This window comes from Salvelinus sp. IW2-2015, linkage group LG1 (genome assembly GCF_002910315.2).
Source record: "Salvelinus sp. IW2-2015 linkage group LG1, ASM291031v2, whole genome shotgun sequence".
In the NCBI taxonomy this organism is placed as follows: Eukaryota; Metazoa; Chordata; class Actinopteri; order Salmoniformes; family Salmonidae; genus Salvelinus; species Salvelinus sp. IW2-2015.
Genome location: NC_036838.1, coordinates 40,644,459 through 40,663,843, shown reverse-complemented (window position 1 = coordinate 40,663,843; position 19,385 = coordinate 40,644,459). Strand labels below are relative to the sequence as shown.

The 19,385-nt window shown below is 43.1% G+C and overlaps 3 protein-coding genes across 6 annotated transcripts in view; 1 reads left to right on the top strand and 2 right to left on the bottom strand.

The window, feature by feature from the left end:
- Positions 1–6,034, bottom strand: part of LOC111967623 (intermediate filament family orphan 2) — a 37,952-nt gene extending 31,918 nt beyond the window's left edge. For all 4 annotated transcript variants that reach the window (XM_023992799.2, XM_023992808.2, XM_023992818.2 and 1 more), the window contains exon 1: positions 5,031–6,034. In XM_023992799.2, the coding sequence (XP_023848567.1) occupies positions 5,031–5,533 (503 nt within the window). In that variant the 5' untranslated portion in view covers positions 5,534–6,034. The remainder of the gene's footprint in view (positions 1–5,030) is intronic.
- A 2,021-nt stretch (positions 6,035–8,055) lies between these two features.
- Positions 8,056–10,081, top strand: LOC111967616 (mRNA turnover protein 4 homolog). The gene is made up of 8 exons (XM_023992787.2): positions 8,056–8,161; positions 8,453–8,511; positions 8,626–8,729; positions 8,882–8,963; positions 9,053–9,120; positions 9,259–9,410; positions 9,557–9,633; positions 9,761–10,081. Exons 1-8 carry the CDS (start codon positions 8,134–8,136, stop codon positions 9,905–9,907), a joined length of 717 nt encoding a protein of 238 aa, XP_023848555.1. The 5' UTR covers positions 8,056–8,133; the 3' UTR covers positions 9,908–10,081.
- On the bottom strand, positions 10,026–14,974 carry akr7a3 (aldo-keto reductase family 7, member A3 (aflatoxin aldehyde reductase)). The gene is made up of 7 exons (XM_023992773.2): positions 14,588–14,974; positions 14,085–14,272; positions 13,862–13,966; positions 12,978–13,074; positions 11,314–11,413; positions 11,039–11,168; positions 10,026–10,711 (listed from the first exon to the last, which is right to left on the bottom strand). Exons 1-7 carry the CDS (start codon positions 14,940–14,942, stop codon positions 10,550–10,552), a joined length of 1,137 nt encoding a protein of 378 aa, XP_023848541.1. The 5' UTR covers positions 14,943–14,974; the 3' UTR covers positions 10,026–10,549.
- Between the last annotated feature and the right edge of the window lie 4,411 nt (positions 14,975–19,385).

Below are 19,385 nucleotides of genomic sequence, written 5' to 3'. Positions count from 1 at the left end.
CACAAATTTGCATATGTTATGGTCTTGTGAAGGCTGGCTGAATTATGGCAACAAGTATGTTCTTTTATCTCAGCATGTCTGCAGATTCTCCCATCTCTTTTTTTATGCTGATACTGGAGACTTCAAGTTAAAAGAGCTCTACAGTACTATTAGGCCTATGATATGAATTATATGGAGGATGTTCTGTTTCTGTGTATTAATGTGTAGGAGTATGTGTTTTTATGAAACTTTTGCTTTCCAAACCTTTCCCATGAGACATTTTTAAAAAGACTTGAAGGAAATTGTGTTGGGGAGAGTGTTGAGTTATTGACTAGACTGGTGTGGGTCGGACATGCAGGCTGCACGGGCTGGCTGGGTGGACTGGCTGAAATAAGATATTAAGATATTTGATATCTTAATAAAGTCAATCAAAAGTTAAGTCTTTGTACTTTATTTGTAAGAGTTGTTCATTTGTTAAGTTATTGGTTAAAGTTGCAACACAATATAGATTATTGAATTATCATTGATCTAGTTCAGTCTTATTAATTAAACATATTTAATAATGATCTCTTACCTAGCTTGATGACTGTGGGCATTTTTGCTTACTTTTTGTTGTTCTAAATAGAAACAGCTAGAAGGGCCATAGGGCCATGCCTCCCCACCCCCACCACTTCTAAAACCAGTTGCACCCCCTGGGTATATTGCTCAATTGTATTTCATTTTTGTGAGACAAATGTTCAGCAGCCCCTTTAAGGGCAGGGGGTTACCGTGGCAACGAGAGCACTCGAGCCACTGGAGACGTTAGTTAGTCCACAGTGTGACTGCCTGTGAGATATGATAATCTGACTAGCAGCCGATGTCTTGGCTGAAGCATACGCTCAAACATTTAAAAACAACCTTCCACCTGATGGCGAAACTCGAGGACCACCACATCTGCCTCAAGCACAAATTCGTGTTCCTATGACCAGAGAAAGTGAAATATTCATCGATATTAAAATATACACAACGAGCTGCTAATAATACATTTGACTACTCATTCATTGCAACGCAAGTGGAAGTAGGGAGTAGACATTTTATGTTTTTTAATCGTGGAGAATAAAAACAGTGTTGACAGTGCTGAATATTTTTTTTACATGAACTCACCCATAAAAACACCAACTCTTTGCTGTATTCTTTGACAGTCTCTCTCTGGTTATTGTTTTGAAAGTTATGAAATCTCTCGTAGGCTAGTATCAAACTTGTAGACACTGATTTGAGCTCTCCGATTGGCCAGCGCAGTAGGCGCACTCGATTTAGCCACAGATCTCCTGGTCCGCTGGGTAGGCGGATTTTGTCCTTTCTGACAAATTAAATGGTTCAAAATTGGAACACTTTGCCTACCCGCTGCGCTGGGCTTCTGAATCAAGTGTACCTACCGCCAACAGCGCAACACGAGTAATAAAAAAAGCGGGGCAAGCCTTTATAATTTGCTTTTCTACAGAAATGTTTGGTGATCTACTAGGAATGCCTTAAAGATCGACCAGTTGATCGCGATCAACCAGTTGATGACCAAAGCTCTGGGAAATGAAACCGGTATGAGCAAAGAGGAAGCTGGGGTTGGATGGGAGACCCACACTATGAACCATTCTACCATGGTTGTCTCCATTAAGACAGTGTAATCAGGTTTGAAATTGCAATGACAGAGTGAAATTCAAATGCAGTGCAAAGTTGAAGAAAATGCTACCGAAGTTCTACCAACACATTGACTGTAGTACTCGCTCTGGAAAAACATTGGACCACTACTACTCAACTTTACAAAAAGCCTACAAGGCCCTGCCCCACCTTCCCTTTGGCAAATCTGACCACGACTCCATTTTGCTTTTCCCTTCCTATAGACAGAAACTCAAACAGGAAGTACCCATGCTAAGGTCTATTCAACGCTGGTCTGACCAATCGGAATCCATGCTTCAAGATTGTTTTGATCATGCGGACTGAGATATGTTCCAGGTAGCRTCTGAGAATAACATTTACGAATACACGGATATGGTGACTGAGTTCATCAGGAAGTGTATAGAAGATGTTGTACCCACTGTGACTATTAAAACCTACCCAAACCAGAAACAGTAGATAGATGCCAGCATTCATGCAAAACTGAAAATGCAAACCACCACATTTAACAATGGCAAGGTGACTGGGAATATGGCCAAATACAAACAATGTAATTTCCTGCGTAAGGCAATCAAACAGGCAAAATGTCAGTACAGAGAAAGTGGAATCACAATTCAATGGCTCAGACACGAAGCATATGTTTTTTACATTTTTATTTTATTTAACTAGGCAAGCCAGTTAAGAACGAATTCTTATTTATGTGGTAGGGTCTACAGACAATCACAGACTACAAAGGGAAAACCAGCCGCGTTGTGGACACCGGCGTCTTGCTTCCGGACAAGCTAAACACCGTTTTGAGGATAACACAATACCACCGACGCGGCCCGCTACCAAGGACTGCGGGCTCTCCTTCTCCGTGGCCGACATGAGTAATACATTTAAYCGTGTTAACCCTCACAAGGCTGCCGGCCCAGATGGCATCCCTAGCCGCGTCCTCAGAGCATGCACAGACCAGCTGGCTGGAGTGTTTACGGACATATTCAATCTCTCCCTACCCCAGTCTGCTGTCCCCACTTACTTCAAGATGTCCACCATTGTTCCTATACCCAAGAAAGCAAAGGTAACTGTAGCACTCACTTCTGTCATCATGAAGTGCTTGAGAGTCTAGTTAAGGATCATGTCACCTCTACCTTACCTGACACCCTAGACCCACTTCAATTTGCTTACCGCCCCAATAGATCCACAGACGATSCAATCGCTGTATGCCCTATCCCATCTGGACAAGAGGAATACTTATGTAAGAATGCTGTTCATTGACTATAGCTCAGCATTCAACACCATAGTTCCCTCCAAGCACCCTCCAAGCTCATCATTAAGCTTGGGGCCCTGGGTCTGATCCCCGCCCTGTGCAACTGGGTCCTAGACTTCATGACGTGCCATCCCCAGGTGGTGAAGGTAAGAAACAACACCTCCATTTTGCTAATCCTCAACACAGGTGCCCCACAAGGGTACATGCTCAGCCCCCTCCTGCACTCCCTGTTCACCCATGACTGCGTGGCCATGCACGCCTCCAACTCAATCATCAAGTTTGCAGACGACACAACAGTAGTAGGCTTGATTACCAACAATGACGAGACAGCCTACAGGGAGGAGGTGAGGGCCCTGGGAGAGTCGTGCCAGGAAAATAACCTCTCACTCAACATCAACAAAACAAAGTAGCTGATCGTGGACTTCAGGAAACAGCAGAGGGAGCACGCCCCTATCCACATCGACGGGACAGCAGTGGAGAAGGTGGACAGCTTCAAGTTCCTTGGTGTACACATCACTGACAATCTGAAATGGTCAACCCACACAGACAGTGTGGTGAAGAAGGCGCAACAGCGCCTCTTCAATCTCAGGAGGCTGAGGAAATTTGGCTTGGCTCCTAAAACCCTCACAAACTTTTACAGATGCACAATTGAGAGCATTCTGTCGGGCTGTATCACCGCCTGGTACGGCAACTGCACTGCCCGCAACCGCAGGGCTCTCCAGAGGGTGYTGTGGTCTGTCCACCCCATCACTGGGGGCAAACTACCTTGCCCTCCAGGAAGGTCAAAAAGATCATCAAGGACATCAACCACCAGAGCCACGGCCTGTTCACCCGCTATCATCCAGAAGGCGAGGTCAGTACAGGTGCATCAAAGCAAGGACCGAGAGACTGAAAAACAGCTGCTATCTCAAGGCCATCAGACTGTTAAATAGCCATCACTAGCTGGCTTCCACCCATTTACACAACCCTGCACCATAGAGGCTGCTGCCCTATATACATCGACTTGGAATCACTGGCCACTTGAATAATGTTTACATACTGCTTTACTCATCTCATATGTATATACTGTATTCTATTCTACTGTATTTTAGTCAATGCCACTCCGACATTGCTCAATCTAATATTTAGATATTTCTTAATTCCATTCTTTTACATTTGTGTGTATTGTCGTGAATTCTTATATACTACTGCACTGTTGGAGCTAGGAACACAAGCATTTCGCTACACCCGCAATAACATCTGCTAAATATGTGTATGCGACCAATAAAATTAGATTTTTCCCACCATTTTCCATCGGACATACCCTCTAGTTTCAGCATCCTCGCTACATGTATTACTGTACCAACGTGAAACATTGCAAACAACCTGTATTGTATAATCTCTGGCTGCTTTTAGCTATATTCTTTATTATTTCTATATCCCACCATGATAACAACACCTTCAGGCCTAGAAGCCACATAACTGCTCATGGGTCACTGGTCAGTGAAGGAGGTTTCAAACAATGGTTCATCTCTACTATTCCATAGGATTGAATGTAACCAGCCTATACTTGACACAGTGTCAAACAACAAAACACCCAGCAGAAACAGATGAATGACGGCTCTCGGGTACCTAACTTTGGTCCCAGGGAGGTACAGTGCAAGGTTTTGTTCCAGCCCAGTAGTAACAAACCTGATTCAGCCAATCATGGAGGATGATTAGTTCATTATTTCAAACGGGTGTGTTAGTACTGGGTGGGGAAAAACGCCTGCAGACCTAGTAGAGTGAAAATTAAACAATTATGTAAAAAGTTAACAAATCTGCCTTGAGTTAAAATTAAACTGAAGTCTAGAGGGTATCGCGCAATCGCATGGTTTTGGCAAGCGTTACAATACCCTTGCTGCTTGGCTACCAAAATATGCAATGAATCAGTCCACCTTTCACCAAATCTGAGGTTTTGAGAGTTGCAGTTTCTTTATATTAGGCTACCAATGACGCATTTCATTAATTCCTATCTGGTGACAAATAACCAGCATATATTATTACCATCCAATTAGAATTAAATGCAGAAATAATGTGTAGATTGATGCTGCTGCTTCAGTCAGGCCTAAAACTGCTGCAATGGGAAATGCGCACTGATGTCACTGTCGGAATGCAGTAGTTTGTTGGTACTTACCTTCTCCTGTATTCGTCTCTCTCTCGCTTGACTTTAGCCAAAACATTATACAGAGCTCTTATTTCTGGTGTGATGGTATCGATTTGGACCCCAACACCGTCCGGGTGATTCCAGGATACACCGGGCCCCTGGAGAGTCTCATAGCGCTCGCCGTGTCTCCTCACGTGCGTGAAACTCCAAATGGTGCCAGGCAGTCGGGATTCAGTAGAGTCGGTTTGGACAGCTACTTCACGTGTGTATACTTGGTATCGTTGTTGCTCCAAGGCTTGCTGCAGTTGGTTCTCTAATAATTTGTTTCTCCGCTCTAGTTCATGAACCTTAGCAAGAAAACAGCGAAACCGCAGGTTCAGAGTCTTCAGGACATGGATATTGGACCCCAAATCATTTCGCAGAGCACTGGTTACCGCGCCCGACCCAGAAGTGGACATACGGCTGACAGGAACTGTAGCGATCATAGCAGCAGGCGAAGTATCAAAAAAAGAGTTCATCATACTGGTAAACATAAAACTGATAACCGCTGGTTTTAATGCTTGGTTTGCTAAAATAATTTAACAACCAAACCGATCCTATTTCTGCATATCCTCCAAAAGGCCAGTTCCCCACGGAGTTTCTTATGATGTGGCTCTTTGAAATGAGATTGACAGCGCAGTTGAAGGTGATGCAACCATTGCTTTCCTCAAACCTCCAGAAAACACATGTTCCTATTGGTGCGAACAAAAACACAATGGTATCCACAAACAGATCATCTTATCGGCCCAGTCCTCTGGCTCAACCGGCAAGGCTCCATCCTCCTCTGCTATACGCAGGAATATGAGACACCGTGCCTTTGATTTGTCAGATGCTGAATGCTCCCAGTTACTCCCTTTCCCATTCTCTACACTACACTACTCTCTCTCTCTTTCTCTCTCTCTTTTTCTCTCTCTCTCTTTGCTCCTATTCACGTATCTCTCCGAACTCTGGTACCTCGGTGTGATAACACTATGCTTCTAGTCTATAGCCCTGCCTCTTCGTGGCGCCGCTGGATCATATTTCAAGCTGCTCAACTGGGCAACGTATGCATCGCCCCTCCCATTCTCTGTTACGCCCCCTCACGAGCAAAAACAAACTCACGCGCTCACAGTACAAAAAATAATAATAAAGCCCAAAGTCCAGAAAATGAGGGAAAATACAGTTCCGCCTAATTTTATGATGGACAAATTATCCCTAGAATTAGACTAGGCTACATTGAACAAAAATTATCCATAGAATTAGACTAGGCTACCTTGAACAAAACGTTTTTGTTCAAATATTAGAGTCCTGGTATTCGGTCTGCGAATATTAACCTGTTTAATTAAAGGTCTTACTCACATTGTCTATGGAAAGCGAGATCACACAGTCATCCGGAACAGCTGGTGCTCTCAAATACACCAAACTTTATGGCTTTGATAATTTGATGGCCATCTATCACGCTGTCATCTTTTTTTTAAGGTGATATTGTTTTGCTTCATTTTAAGGTTGAACAATTTGTGTTTTGTGCAGAGGTTGACTGGGAGCTCTGAAGCCCAAAATGCAGAAATATGAGGGAAAATACAGTTCCCCAAAATTTAATGATGGATAAATTATCCCTAGAATTAGACTAGGCTACATTTTTGTTCAAGGTAGCCTAGTCTAATTCTAGGGATAATTTGTCCATCATTCAATTTTGGGGAACTGTATTTTCCCTCATATTTGTTGGTACCAGTACAGGGTACCAGTACAGAGTCGATGCGCAGGGCTACGAGATAATTGAGGTAGATATGTGCATATAGTAAGGGGTAAAATGACTAGGCAACAGGATACAGTAGATAATAAAAAGTAGCAGCAGCGTATGTGATGAGTCACACAGCCCATCAATGTGGATGGGGCTTTGCTCGGCTCTCTGTAGTCCACGATCAGCTTCTTTGTCTTGCTGACGTTAAGGGTGAGGTTGTTGTCCTGGCACCACACTACCAGGTCACTGACCCCTTGACCTATAGACTGTGTCATCGTCGCCGGTGATCAGGCCTATCACCATCATGTCATGAGCAAACTTAATGATTGTGTTGGAGTCGTGAGCGGTGAACAGGGAGAACAGGAGGGGACTAAGCACGCTCCCATGAGGGGCCCCTGTGTTGAGGTCAGCATGGCGGATGTGTTGTTGCCTACCCTCACCAACTGGGGGCGGCCCGTCAGGATGTCCAAGATGCAATTGCAGAGGGAGGTGTTCAGTTCCAGTCCTGAGCTTGGTGATAAGCTTGGAGGGGACTGTGCTGTTGCATTCTGAGCTGTAGTAAATTAACAACATTTGCACTTAGGTGTAATATAGGATCTGTCCATATATTCATATTCATTATAATCTAAAAGTGAAAAACTGGTCCTGACCTGGATCAGCACTCCTACCCTGAGACGCTTTGTGGATATGGCTGTAATTTGTCTATGTGGGATTTCACCTCTTGCTACTGCATTTCTCACTTCAGGTTCACAGATAACATAACACATAAACTCATCTGGCATAGAGAATTATTACACAAAGCCAGCAGGCAACACGCACATAGATGGTTCTATTCACGGTATCCATTTGTTTGTTAAAGCAGTACACATTGATTAACTATCCTACATTGAATCACATTTCAGAGATGCACATGCCACAGACATCTCACTCAAGGGACACTGCTGTCAATTTTGCTGTCATTGCACAACATGAATTATGCAAAGATGTAGCTACATTATTGACACTCAACAGAAAACTCCATAGAATAAAGAAGGAAATCATTATTTCTGTCACACAATACTAAGTTCTAATGGCTTTATTAAGATTGCCTTGTTAATACACCTATTTGTGCCCTCTTATGTTTGCAGGGTTCCATCTGCTGGGGGGAAAAGAGACATGTCTGTAAAGCACATTTTTCTACAGATGATTAAATAATGTATTCCTATTATCAAACTCAATATCTCATTTAAATTCAATGATGCGACAGAAAATTAGCTCAGAAAATGCAAGTGAATAGTCAATTATTGTCAGGCATATTTTGGACAGCTATTTTCAGTAGACAGAAACACGTGGAGTCCTTTTCCTCACTAGGTCTTGTTCTACAACGCGAGAACCATGCCAAAGTCAAAGAGAGACAAGAAAAGTAGGTTTTTATGTCAGATTCATCCAGTAGATGAAAAGTATATTAAGTATAGTTTGGCTGAATGCATTACTTGAGATAGCAGTTCACTACTATAGCATTTGCAGGGGATGTATTGCATCAAGAGGTGAAAGAGGAGGCCGCTAGCTAGCTAACTACATACTGTAACTAGCTAGCACCATAAGCTATTCGCTAGCTAGCAAGCAGGTTATGTTTGCAAATATAGCTATTGCTGAACATTTTTTGTTGTCCTGTAGGTATTAACCCTTATTGTGTGCCTTTTTCACTTCTCAGTTTCACTAACAAAAACAGCCAAGAAGGGTCTGGAAACAAAACAGAACTTAATAGAAGAGGTAACTATTTCTGACCATTCAATCCTAGTTAGCTAGTTGTTTCCTGTCTGACAATGATATCCAGCTAAAACTCTTTGACTAATAGTCTGTATCTGTATGTCCGTAACATTATAGTTGCGGAAATGTGTGGATATGTACAAGCACCTGTTCATCTTCTCTGTGGCAAACATGAGGAACAACAAATTGAAAGACATCAGGACAGCCTGGAAACACAGTCGGTAAGAACACACATGAACACTCAACACACTAGTCTATGCAGTCTGGTTCTCATTATTAAGACAAATCAAATGGTCAGACACCTACGTGTTATGTGCATAAATACATGTAGCTGACTAGCCAGTTTGACTAAGGTTTTTCTTCACTTTCACAGATTCTTTTTTGGCAAAAACAAAGTGATGATGATCGCTATAGGTAAAGGATCAACAAGCGAGTACAAAGACAATTTGCACAAGGTATGTCAAATCTGTGATAAAGTGAGGGTCAAATTGCACAATGACACTTTGCAAGGGGTTCAATTAATGTCGGCCTGCTTATTTTGTAGGTCAGCAGGTTTCTGAGAGGAGAAGTGGGTGTGTTATTCACAAATAAAACCAAAGAAGAGGTACAAGAGTAAGTAGATCAATACTTCCATTAAAAATGTACAATCATTAGCTTGAGTCCTTTTCTGTGACGATCCAGTGCTGCGGCTGATTCCTTGTCCTCTGTGGTAGTTTCATATAAGTTTTTCTCTTGATAAATGTTCTTCAGGTATTTCAGCCAGTTCAAAGAGATAGATTTTGCACGAGCAGGAAACAAGGCAGGGATGGCCATAACACTTGATGAAGGACCCCTGGAACAGTTCCCTCACTCCATGGAGCCACAGCTAAGACAGTTGGGACTCCCCACAGCACTCAAGAAAGGTGAGAACATGTCTCTGATGTTSAGAGAACGCTTTCCTAAGTCTGTAATGATAGGATGCTTCTGATACAAACTTCAACTTCTGATTCATTCCAAAGAAGGAATACATGTTGCAATTGTTGGCTTATACCCCATTGTTTTGTCGTAGGAGTGGTGACGCTACTGAAAGACCATGAAGTGTGCAAAGAGGGAGACACACTAACCCCTGAACAGGCCCGTATTCTGGTGAGTTCTAAAGTGTTCCCCCAGGCTACACCTTCTGATAAGCCTATGAGACATTTTGCAAGTCCAGTTGCTAGATGGTCCTATAAATGGCTTATCTAATCAAATTAACTTATTTTCCATAACATAGAAACTCTTTGGGATTGAGATGGCTGAATTCAGAGTGCAGATCCAGTGCATGTGGAACTCTGAAACGAGCGACTTTGAGAAGCTAGCTGAGGAAGAGGCCATGCAGGATAACGATGACAAAGAGGAAGAAGGGAATGAATCTGGATAGAGCAATGGACTTCTCAGACTTAATGTTTTTAATACTGTGCCTTTTTTTTAGGTGACGTCAAAACAAAGTACTCTAAGTGTTTCCTAATTGCAATGTTACCCATGGAATTGTATATACATTTTGTGCTTTATACATTTTTATTGGTCCACTCAAATACAACAGTACCAACCTACAGTATGCTGGGTTGTCCTATAAAACATCCCACAAAAGAAAGTTGGAATTGTTAATGCGAAGTATATCTTTAAGCTAGGCTGTAAAATCGTGACCCACAACGTTCATCAAATGCTTTGGCCATGGCAGATATATCATTAAGGAGAAAAAAAATACTGTCCCAATTGCTCCCCAGTTTATTAAAGCCAAGACAGCCACCAGAAAAAGTTTCTGAAAACACAACTACCCTCAATTGATTCATTGAATTTACATGAAGTGATATAATAGGACCAAAATCATAATCTGCACTTTTTTTGTAATTTTGCTAAAGCATCGATCTGATAACCAAACTGACTTATTTATAAAACCTACATCTCACTGTACATGTTAATTAGCTAACTGTATACGGCACATTTGGTAAAAAGGCAACAGTCAGTGGACATAGTCGATCAGATGTGGGCTCTAGACTAGCCAGGGTTGTTGAGGAGCCATCTAGCGGAAGTAATTGGGGCACTCGTGGGCCACCAGGTCCCAGGCATGTTTGAATGCCTCCACCACACGCTCATCCAGAGGCCCCTCCTCAGAGGCAGAAAGGTTTTGCTCTAGCTGATCCATACTGGACATCCCAATGATTACACCATCTCCCAAATCACCCTGGAACAGTGGATACAAAGCCCGGGTACAAGAGGACCCAACAATTAACACTACATACACTTATGAAGATTGTTTAAATAGCACTGCTGACATTGAGTGAAATGTTCCTTTTCACATTGTAAAGAAATTTGATTTGTAATCATTGACTGTTTTTACAGGCAGCCCAATTCTGATATTTTGCCCAATTATGGCAAAAGAGCTGATCTGATTAGTGGAATTAGTCAATTACTGGAAAAAGGTCTGAATTAGGCTGCCTATGTAAATGCAGCCAAAGTGACCTAGCTGATAGTGAGTTGTCCCTGTTCATTATTGAATGTGGTCGGTTACCTTGAGGTGGGAGTGGTGGTACATCCAGCGTAGAGCAGCAGATGTCATGGAGGGTTTGTTTGAGCCATACGCTGTCTCCATGGCATTCTGAACAAGGTCTATCGCCTGGAAGTGGCTCTCCTTCCAGTACCTGACACACAACACATAAATCATCCAAATGTAATGTTTAATTGTATCTAGTGTAAAGGTAATCTGGACAAATCATGTTTTTATTGTGAGTAACTACTGTGACCATACTAGTTAATTAATAATAATATTTTATTCTGTTATCTCACCTGTCTCTGTAAGCACCAGCCCAGTTGTTACCAAAGAAACGTCCTGAAGGCTGAGAACCTTCTTTGTCCTGATAATGGTACTTCCCTGTGAGAAGGCCCCCTGGTTGCACAGAAGAACAGAGTGAATGTTAAACCAAGTTCTCACACTAGACATTGAGATGTTTTATGATCCTCAATATCTTGCCATTTTAGAGGTGTTATAAACTCAGCAAAAAAAGAAACATCCTCACACTGTCAACTGCATTTATTTTCAGCAAACTTAACATGTGTAAATATTTGTATGAACATAAGATTCAACAACTGAGACATAAACTGAACAAGTTTCACAGACATGTGACTGTTCAGGGACACATTATTCCATTTCTGTTAGAGGGGGTGTCAAAAGTAACAGTATCTGGTGTGGCCACCAGCTACATTAAGTGCTGCTGTGCATTTCATGGACTGCGCCAGATTTGCCAGTTCTTGCTGTGAGATGTTACCCCACTCTTCCACCAAGGCACCTGCAAGTTCCCTGACATTTCTGGGGGGAATGGCCCTAGCCCTCACCCTCCAATCCAACAGGTCCCAGATGTGCTCGATGGGATTGAGATCCGGGCTCTTCGCTGGCCATGGCAGAACACTGACATTCCTGTCTTGCAGGAAATCACACAGAGAACGAGCAGTATGGCTGGTGGCATTGTCATGCTGGAGGGTCATGTCAGGATGAGCCTGCAGGAAGGGTACCACATGAGGGAGGAGGATGTCTTCCCTGTAATGCACAGCGTTGAGATTGCCTGCAATGACAAGCTCAGTCCGATGATGCTGTGACACACCACCCCAAACCATGATGGACCCTCCACCGCCAAATCGATCCCGCTCAAGAGTACAGGCCTCGGTGTAACGCTCATTCCTTCATCGATAAACGCAAATCCGACCATCACCCCTGGTGAGACAAAACCATGACTCGTCAGTGAAGAGCACTTTTTGCCAGTCCTGTCTGGTCCAGCAACGGTGGGTTGGTGCCCATAGGCGACGGTGTTGCTGGTGAGGAACTGCCTTACAACAGGTCTACAAGCCCTCAGTTCAGCCTATTGTGGACAGTCTGAGCACCGATGGAGGGAATGTGAGTTCCTGGTGTAACTCGGGCAGTTGTTGCCATCCTGTACCTGTCCTGCAGATGTGATGTTCGGATGTACCGATCCTGTGCAGGTGTTGTTACACGTGGTCTGCCACTGCTACGACGATCAGCTGTCCGTCCTGTCTCCCTGTAGCGCTGTCTTAGGCGTCTCACAGTATGGACATTGCAATTTATTGCCCTGGCCACATCTGCAGTCCTCATGCCTCCTTGCAGCATGCCTAAGGCACGTTCACGCAGATGAGCAGGGACCCTGGGCATCTTTCTTTTGGTGTTTTTCAGAGTCAGTAGAAAGGCCTCTTTAGTGTTCTGAGTTTTCATAACTGTGACCTTAATTGCCTACCGTCTGTAAGCTGTTAGCGTCTTAACGACCGTTCCACAGGTGCATGTTCATTAATTATGGTTCATAGAACAAGCATGGGAAACAGTGTTTAAACCCTTTACAATGAAGATCTGTAAAGTTATTTGGATTTTTACGACTTATCTTTGAAAAACAGGTTCCTGAAAAGGGGACGTTTCTTTTTTTTTGCTGAGTTTAGATGCACAGTACCTGCTAGAGGGTTGTATGCATAGAATCTGATGCTGTAGTATCTCAGGCATGGTAGCAGTTCTGTCTCCACCTGTCGTGTGGTGGCATTGTACATTCCCTACAGAAAGGCACAGTTATTTGGTATTTTATTAGGATCCCCATTAGCTGTTGCAAAATCAGCAGCTACTCTTCCTGGGGTCCACACAAAACATGACATAATACAGAACATTAATAGACAAGAACAGCTCAAGGATAGAATACTTTTTTTAAGGTACAAGTAGCCTACATATCAATACATACACAAACTATCTAGGTCAAATAGGGGAGAGGCATTGTGCCGTGAGGTGTTGCTTTATCTGTGTTTTGAAACCAGGTGTGCTGTTTATTTGAGCAATATGAGATGGAACGGAGTTCCATGCAATAATGGCTCTACAATACTACGCTTTCTTGAATTTGTACTGGATTTGGGGACTGTGAAAAGACCCCTGGTGGCATGTCTGGTGGGGTAAGTGTGTTTGTCAGAGCTGTGTGTAAGTTGACTATGCAAACAATTTGGGATTTTCAACACAATGTTTCTTATAAAAAGTGATGCAGTCAGTCTCCTCAACTCTTAGCCAAGAGAGACTGGTATGCATAGTATTTATATCAGCCCTCTGATTACAATGACGAGCAAGACGTGCCACTCTGTTCTGGGCCAGCTGCAGCTTAACTAGGTCTTTCCTTGCAGCACTGGAGCACACGACTGGACAATAATCATGATTAGACAAAACTTGCTTTTTGGAGTGTGGTGTCAAAAAAGAAAAGGATAAACAGCATTCAGAAGTTAGTTACTATTTAATAATATGATGTATTTTGAATGAAGGCAGTGTGGTATGTGACAGATGCAGACTTCCTGTGTGTGTTACCTGATAAACAGTGGGAAGAATCCAGTTGTTGTGTCGGCAGATGGTAAAGATTTCAGCCACTTCCCATGCAGCATAGTTTGATAAGCCAAGCTCCTTAAATTTCCCCTGAAAACCAACATAGCAATAAATTAGATGTCTACAAAAGAGCCAGGTGGTGTGAAATATGCTTTAGGTGCCTGTATTACGGGGTGGGTGTGAGGAGAGTTGCCCTCCGGATCGGTACCTCTTTGTAGAGCTCATGGCAGGCCTGCAGTGTGTCCTGGATGGGGTTCTGATGGTCTGGAGCATGGAGGTAGAAGAGGTCCACACACTGTGTACGCAGTCTCTTCAGAGAGGTGTCCAGCTGGGAACGCACACTCTCTGGTTTCAGGGTCTTTCCTTCCCAGGGGTTGGCCTTGGTGGCAATGCTCACTGTAGATACAGGCAATAAACACAAACATGGCTGATAAGATCCAATCGGGTCATAGAACACGTGTAAGAAGTCATACTGGTAATGTAGCAGTGGTTTGTAACATCGCAGTTTGTTATCTGGGCACACTTTATGCACCAGTTGTTAATGCACTCACCGATGTAACTACAGTTACTGTTACTACTAGTATGCATGAAATCTGGTGAAATAAAAACACTTGCGGCAGTGGTACAACATAGCATACTCAGATTATAATGTTACTTTTGTTTTCAATGTTAGTATACTAGACAGTAGGCTATTAAAGCTGTGTTCGTTACCCGTTTTGGGTAGATTCATTCCCCCAATGATAGTTTCTGCCTGTCCGTCTGTGTACATGAAGGCAGTGTCCAAATCGTTGTGGCCGCGCTCCAAGTAGGCTTTCACCATGTTTGTGCTTGTCTCCGAGTCAGCACGCCCCCCAAACGCCATCGACCCCAGTAGTGAAATCGGGCGTTTCAATTGTGTTGATCCGGTCGAAGACATGTTGCGACGATGATAAACAATCGGCGGTAAATACTTGGATCCTGAAGCGAGTCTTTGGTGAAATACACACAAGCCTACTCTTGCTCCCCAAAGCATAATAAACCGCGTTGTGTCAGCTGAGCACAGGGCAAAGGACGGGCAAGCTGACATTAGGGGAGTGTGTCAAAGTTGCAAAACGCTTTCGTGTACGTAAAATGGGAAACCGACTGTCACAAACAGTCGGGTTCCCATTGGAGCAGGAAGTACAATGAAGAGTTCAGTTACCTCCGTTCGACAAAGATTTCCAGGTTCGGGGTCTTTCTATCAATAATTTGAATTCCTACACTAGGAACAGCGTGGTCCCTAGTGCAGTTCTCATTTCAACCAGATGATGTCAGCAAACTACAACAGATTGTATAATTCAGAACTCCATCAATGACTTTAATAGATTTTCCCCCTAAATACTGTAGCGACCTTAACCCAACACCTAGCGACCTCGTCAAGCGGTTCGGACCTCTTGGCGAAAGGTGATGGACAGTCGCTGGATCCGGGTCGAGTCTCGGTCGGGGCTACCCCTTAAAATCGCTACATTGGTGTCAGAAGTGGGATGGGTCCAGTGACTGTCAAGCTAAAGCACCTTAACCGTTACGTCAGGAGGCCCGAACCTCTTGACAAGATTGCTAGGTGTTGCGTTAAGGTCGCTACATTACCCCCTTCCTTCAGAGAGGAGTGTACATGTGAGGGACTTGTTATAGAGAAGTGTGGGGACACCCTTTGCCGAAGGAAGGGGGTAATGATCCGCCCCTTTTTCCTCCAAATTTTTGCCTAAAATGACATACCCAAATCAACTGCCTGTTGCTCAGGACCTAAAGCAAGGATATGCATATTCTTGATACCATTTGAAAGGAAACACTTTGAAGTTTGTGAAAATGTCAAAGGAATATAGGAGAATATAACACATTAGATCTGGTAAAAGATAGTACAAAGAAAAAAGCAAACATTTAAAAAATATATTTACCGTCATCTTTGAAATGCAAAGAGAATGTATTATTCCAACCAAGGCACAATTTCGATTTTGGCCACTAGATGGCAGCAGTGTATGTGCAAACTTTTAGACTGATCCAATGAACCATTGCATTTCGGTTCACCATTTTGTATCAAGACTGCCCAGATGTGCCTAATTGGTTTATTAATAACTTTTCAAGTTCAAAACTGGGAAATTGTCTTGTCACTTACAACCTCATGCTAATCGCATTAGCCTACGTTAGCTCAACCGTCCCGAGGACGGGACACCGATCCTGAAGAACCAACACCTAGCGACCTTGTCAAGAGGTTTGGACCTCTTGGCTTAACAGTTAAGGTGTTAGTTTGACAGTTGCTGGACCCAGGTTTGAGTCCCGGTCAGGGCTACCCCCCAAATTTGCTACAATACCAACATAGCTTATATAACATAGGCAAGAAGTTTACATGACAAGCACCAATTTCAGCCAATGTGTTACTGTTTAACAGATTTTAATACTATCTATAAACTAATAATTAAATGCGTATAAACTACTTATAGGCCTACCCTTAATAAATATTTAATATAGTAGGCCTATAACTATCCTGTGTTACAGCTTCACCTTTATTAGGGAAACACATCTTGTACCCCTCACATACTTTCCCACATTCATCTCATGAGCCTTCTCTCCTAGCTTATAAACCTGTCATTTGAATGGGCTACACTGTTTACTAAATAAATCACATAGTCCTCTAATGTTGATGTTGATGTGAGGACTTCAGCATGTTTGCAGAGTCATGGCCTATGCCTATGGAATACTCTGTGCCCTTGTGTCACTTCCTTGTCAACAGAAGTCAGCACTAACAAGACAGTACGTAACTATTCGGCCTATAAGAGCACCGTATCAAGACGAGGGATAATCCCACACATACACATTTATTTACTCCAAGCTCTCAGTGAGACAGATGGAAACACAATGACTAAAACAGTAAGTTCTAATAATCTTATTATTTTCATATTTCATTTGGTAGGCTATTTCAAATTAAAATGCCCCTGCAAAAATGCCAATAATGTCAGGAGAAAGTCTTCAAATAATGTGTAGGCCTAACTATTGCAGAACAATCCATGGTCCCTGTGTGTGTAACCATTTCACCCATTGCAGTGGTAATTAGACCATGGCTGGTATTGACCCTCTGGGCCCTTGGTCATTAGATTAGATGGAGAGCAGCAGTAACTTTGACCCGTCTGACCACAGGCAGCATCAGCTCTGCCCTGCACACTGACCTGTGCAGCTTGACCACCCGTAGTCTTCCTCCATAACTCACATAAGTGGCATATCTCCCCCTTCTCTCGCTGCTCTATTGCAACTATAGGTTCCTCTTTGGGTAGGATTAGGCAGCAGTGGATACCAATAACACATTGCCCCTGAATTGAAAACTGCTCTGTTCTGATATGTCATTAAGATGTGTGTGAAGTGTAATGTTGTATGTCTGAAATTACTTGTTGATCTACCTGCTGCCATTGCTGCCAAATATAGGCATACAATATAGGCATAATTGTATTGTAGCCTAAGGGACCCTCACATCAATTCACATCAATTTACAAGGCTTTCGACTCTGTCAATTACTGTATTATTATCGGCAGACTCAACAGCCTTGGTTTCTCTAATGACTGCCTCGCCTGGTTCAGTAACTACTTCTCAGATAGAGTTCAGTGTGTCAAATCGAAGGGCCTGTTGTCCGAACCTCTGGCAGTCTCTATGTGGGTGCCACAGGATTCAATTCTCGGGCCGACTCTTTTCTCTGTATATATCAATGATGTCGCTCTTGCTGCGGGTGATTCTTTGATCCACCTCTATGCAGACGACACCATTCTGTATACATCTGGTCCTTCTTTGGACACTGTGTTAACAAACCTCCATACGAGCTTCAACGCCATACAACACTCCTTCTGAGGCCTCCAACTGCTCCTAAATGCTAGTAAAACCAAATGCGTGATCTTCAACTGATCGCTGCCCGCACCCAGCCGCCCGACTAGCATCACTACTCTGGACGGTTCTGACTCAGAATATGTGGACAACTATAAATACCTAGGTGTCTGGCTAGACTGTAAACTCTCCTTCCAGACTCACATTAAGCATCTCCAATCCAAAGTTAAATCTATTATCGGCTTCCTATTTCGCAACAAAGCCTCCTTCACTCATGCTGCCAAACTTACCCTCGTAAAACTGACTATCCTATCGATCCTTGACTTRGGCGATGTCATTTACAAATTAGCCTCCAACGCTCTACTCAGAAAATTGGATGCAGTCTATCACAGTGCCATCCGTTTTGTCACCAAAGCCTCATATACTACCCACCACTGCGACCTGTATGCTCACGTTGGCTGGTCGTCGCTACATATTCGTCGCCAAACCCACTGGCTCCAGGTCATCTATAAGTCTTTGCTAGGTATAGCTCCGCCTTAACTCAGCTCACTGGTCACCATAGCAGCACCCACCCGTAGCACGCGCTCCAGCAGGTATATTTCACTGGTCATCCCCAAAGCCAACACCTACTTTGGCCGCCTTTCCTTCCAGTTCTCTGCTGCCAATGACTGGAACGAATTTCAAAAATCACTGAAGTTGGAGACTTATATCTCCCTCACTAACTTTAAGTGTCAGCTGTCAGAGCAGCTTACCYATCACTGCAGCTGTACACAGCCCATCTGTATGTTGCCCATCCATCCAACCAACAACCTACCTCATCCCCATATTTGTTTTTGTTTTTCTGCTCTTTTGCACACCAGTATTTCTACTTGCACATCCTCATCTGCACATACAGTGGGGCAAAAAAGTATTTAGTCAGCCATCAATTGTGCAAGTTCTCCCACTTAAAAAGATGAGAGAGGCCTGTAATTTTCATCAAAGGTACACTTCAACTATGACAGACAAAATGAGAAAAAAAATCCAGAAAATCACATTGTAGGATTTTTAATGAATTTATTTGCAAATTATGGTGGAAAATAAGTATTTGGTCACCTACAAACAAGCAAGATTTCTGGCTCTCACAGACCTGTAACTTKTCCTTTAAGAGGCTCCTCTGTCCTCCACTCGTTACCTGTATTAATGYCACCTGTTTGAACTTGTTATTAACCTTGTGAGAACTTACAGAAAACGTTGGACCTCTGTCATTGCCAACAAAGGGTATACAGTAATCCCTCGTTTATCGCGGGGTTACGTTCCGAAAATGACCCGCGATAAGTGAAATCCGCGAAATAGAAAACTTTTTTTTTTTTTACAATTAGCAACTATTACATGTATACAAATACAGTGACTCACGTGTAGGCCGTTTCGTCGACATTATGGGTTTAGGAGATGCTCGAAATTAACAAGATAATGGCCAACTTAATGTAAATTTGCCAAGCTGTTTTATGTACGTACACATAACTGCACGAGACGACAAAATGATAGCACAATTCGTAGCATGTTTTGATACAAGAAGCGGGAGTGGAGTTTTTAGCGAATCAGAATGCAGAGCACAATGCACCAAAAAAAAAAAAAAATGCATTATGAGAAAATCCGCGAAATGCGAATCCGCGATAAGTGAACCGCGAAGTGGCGAGGGACTCACTTG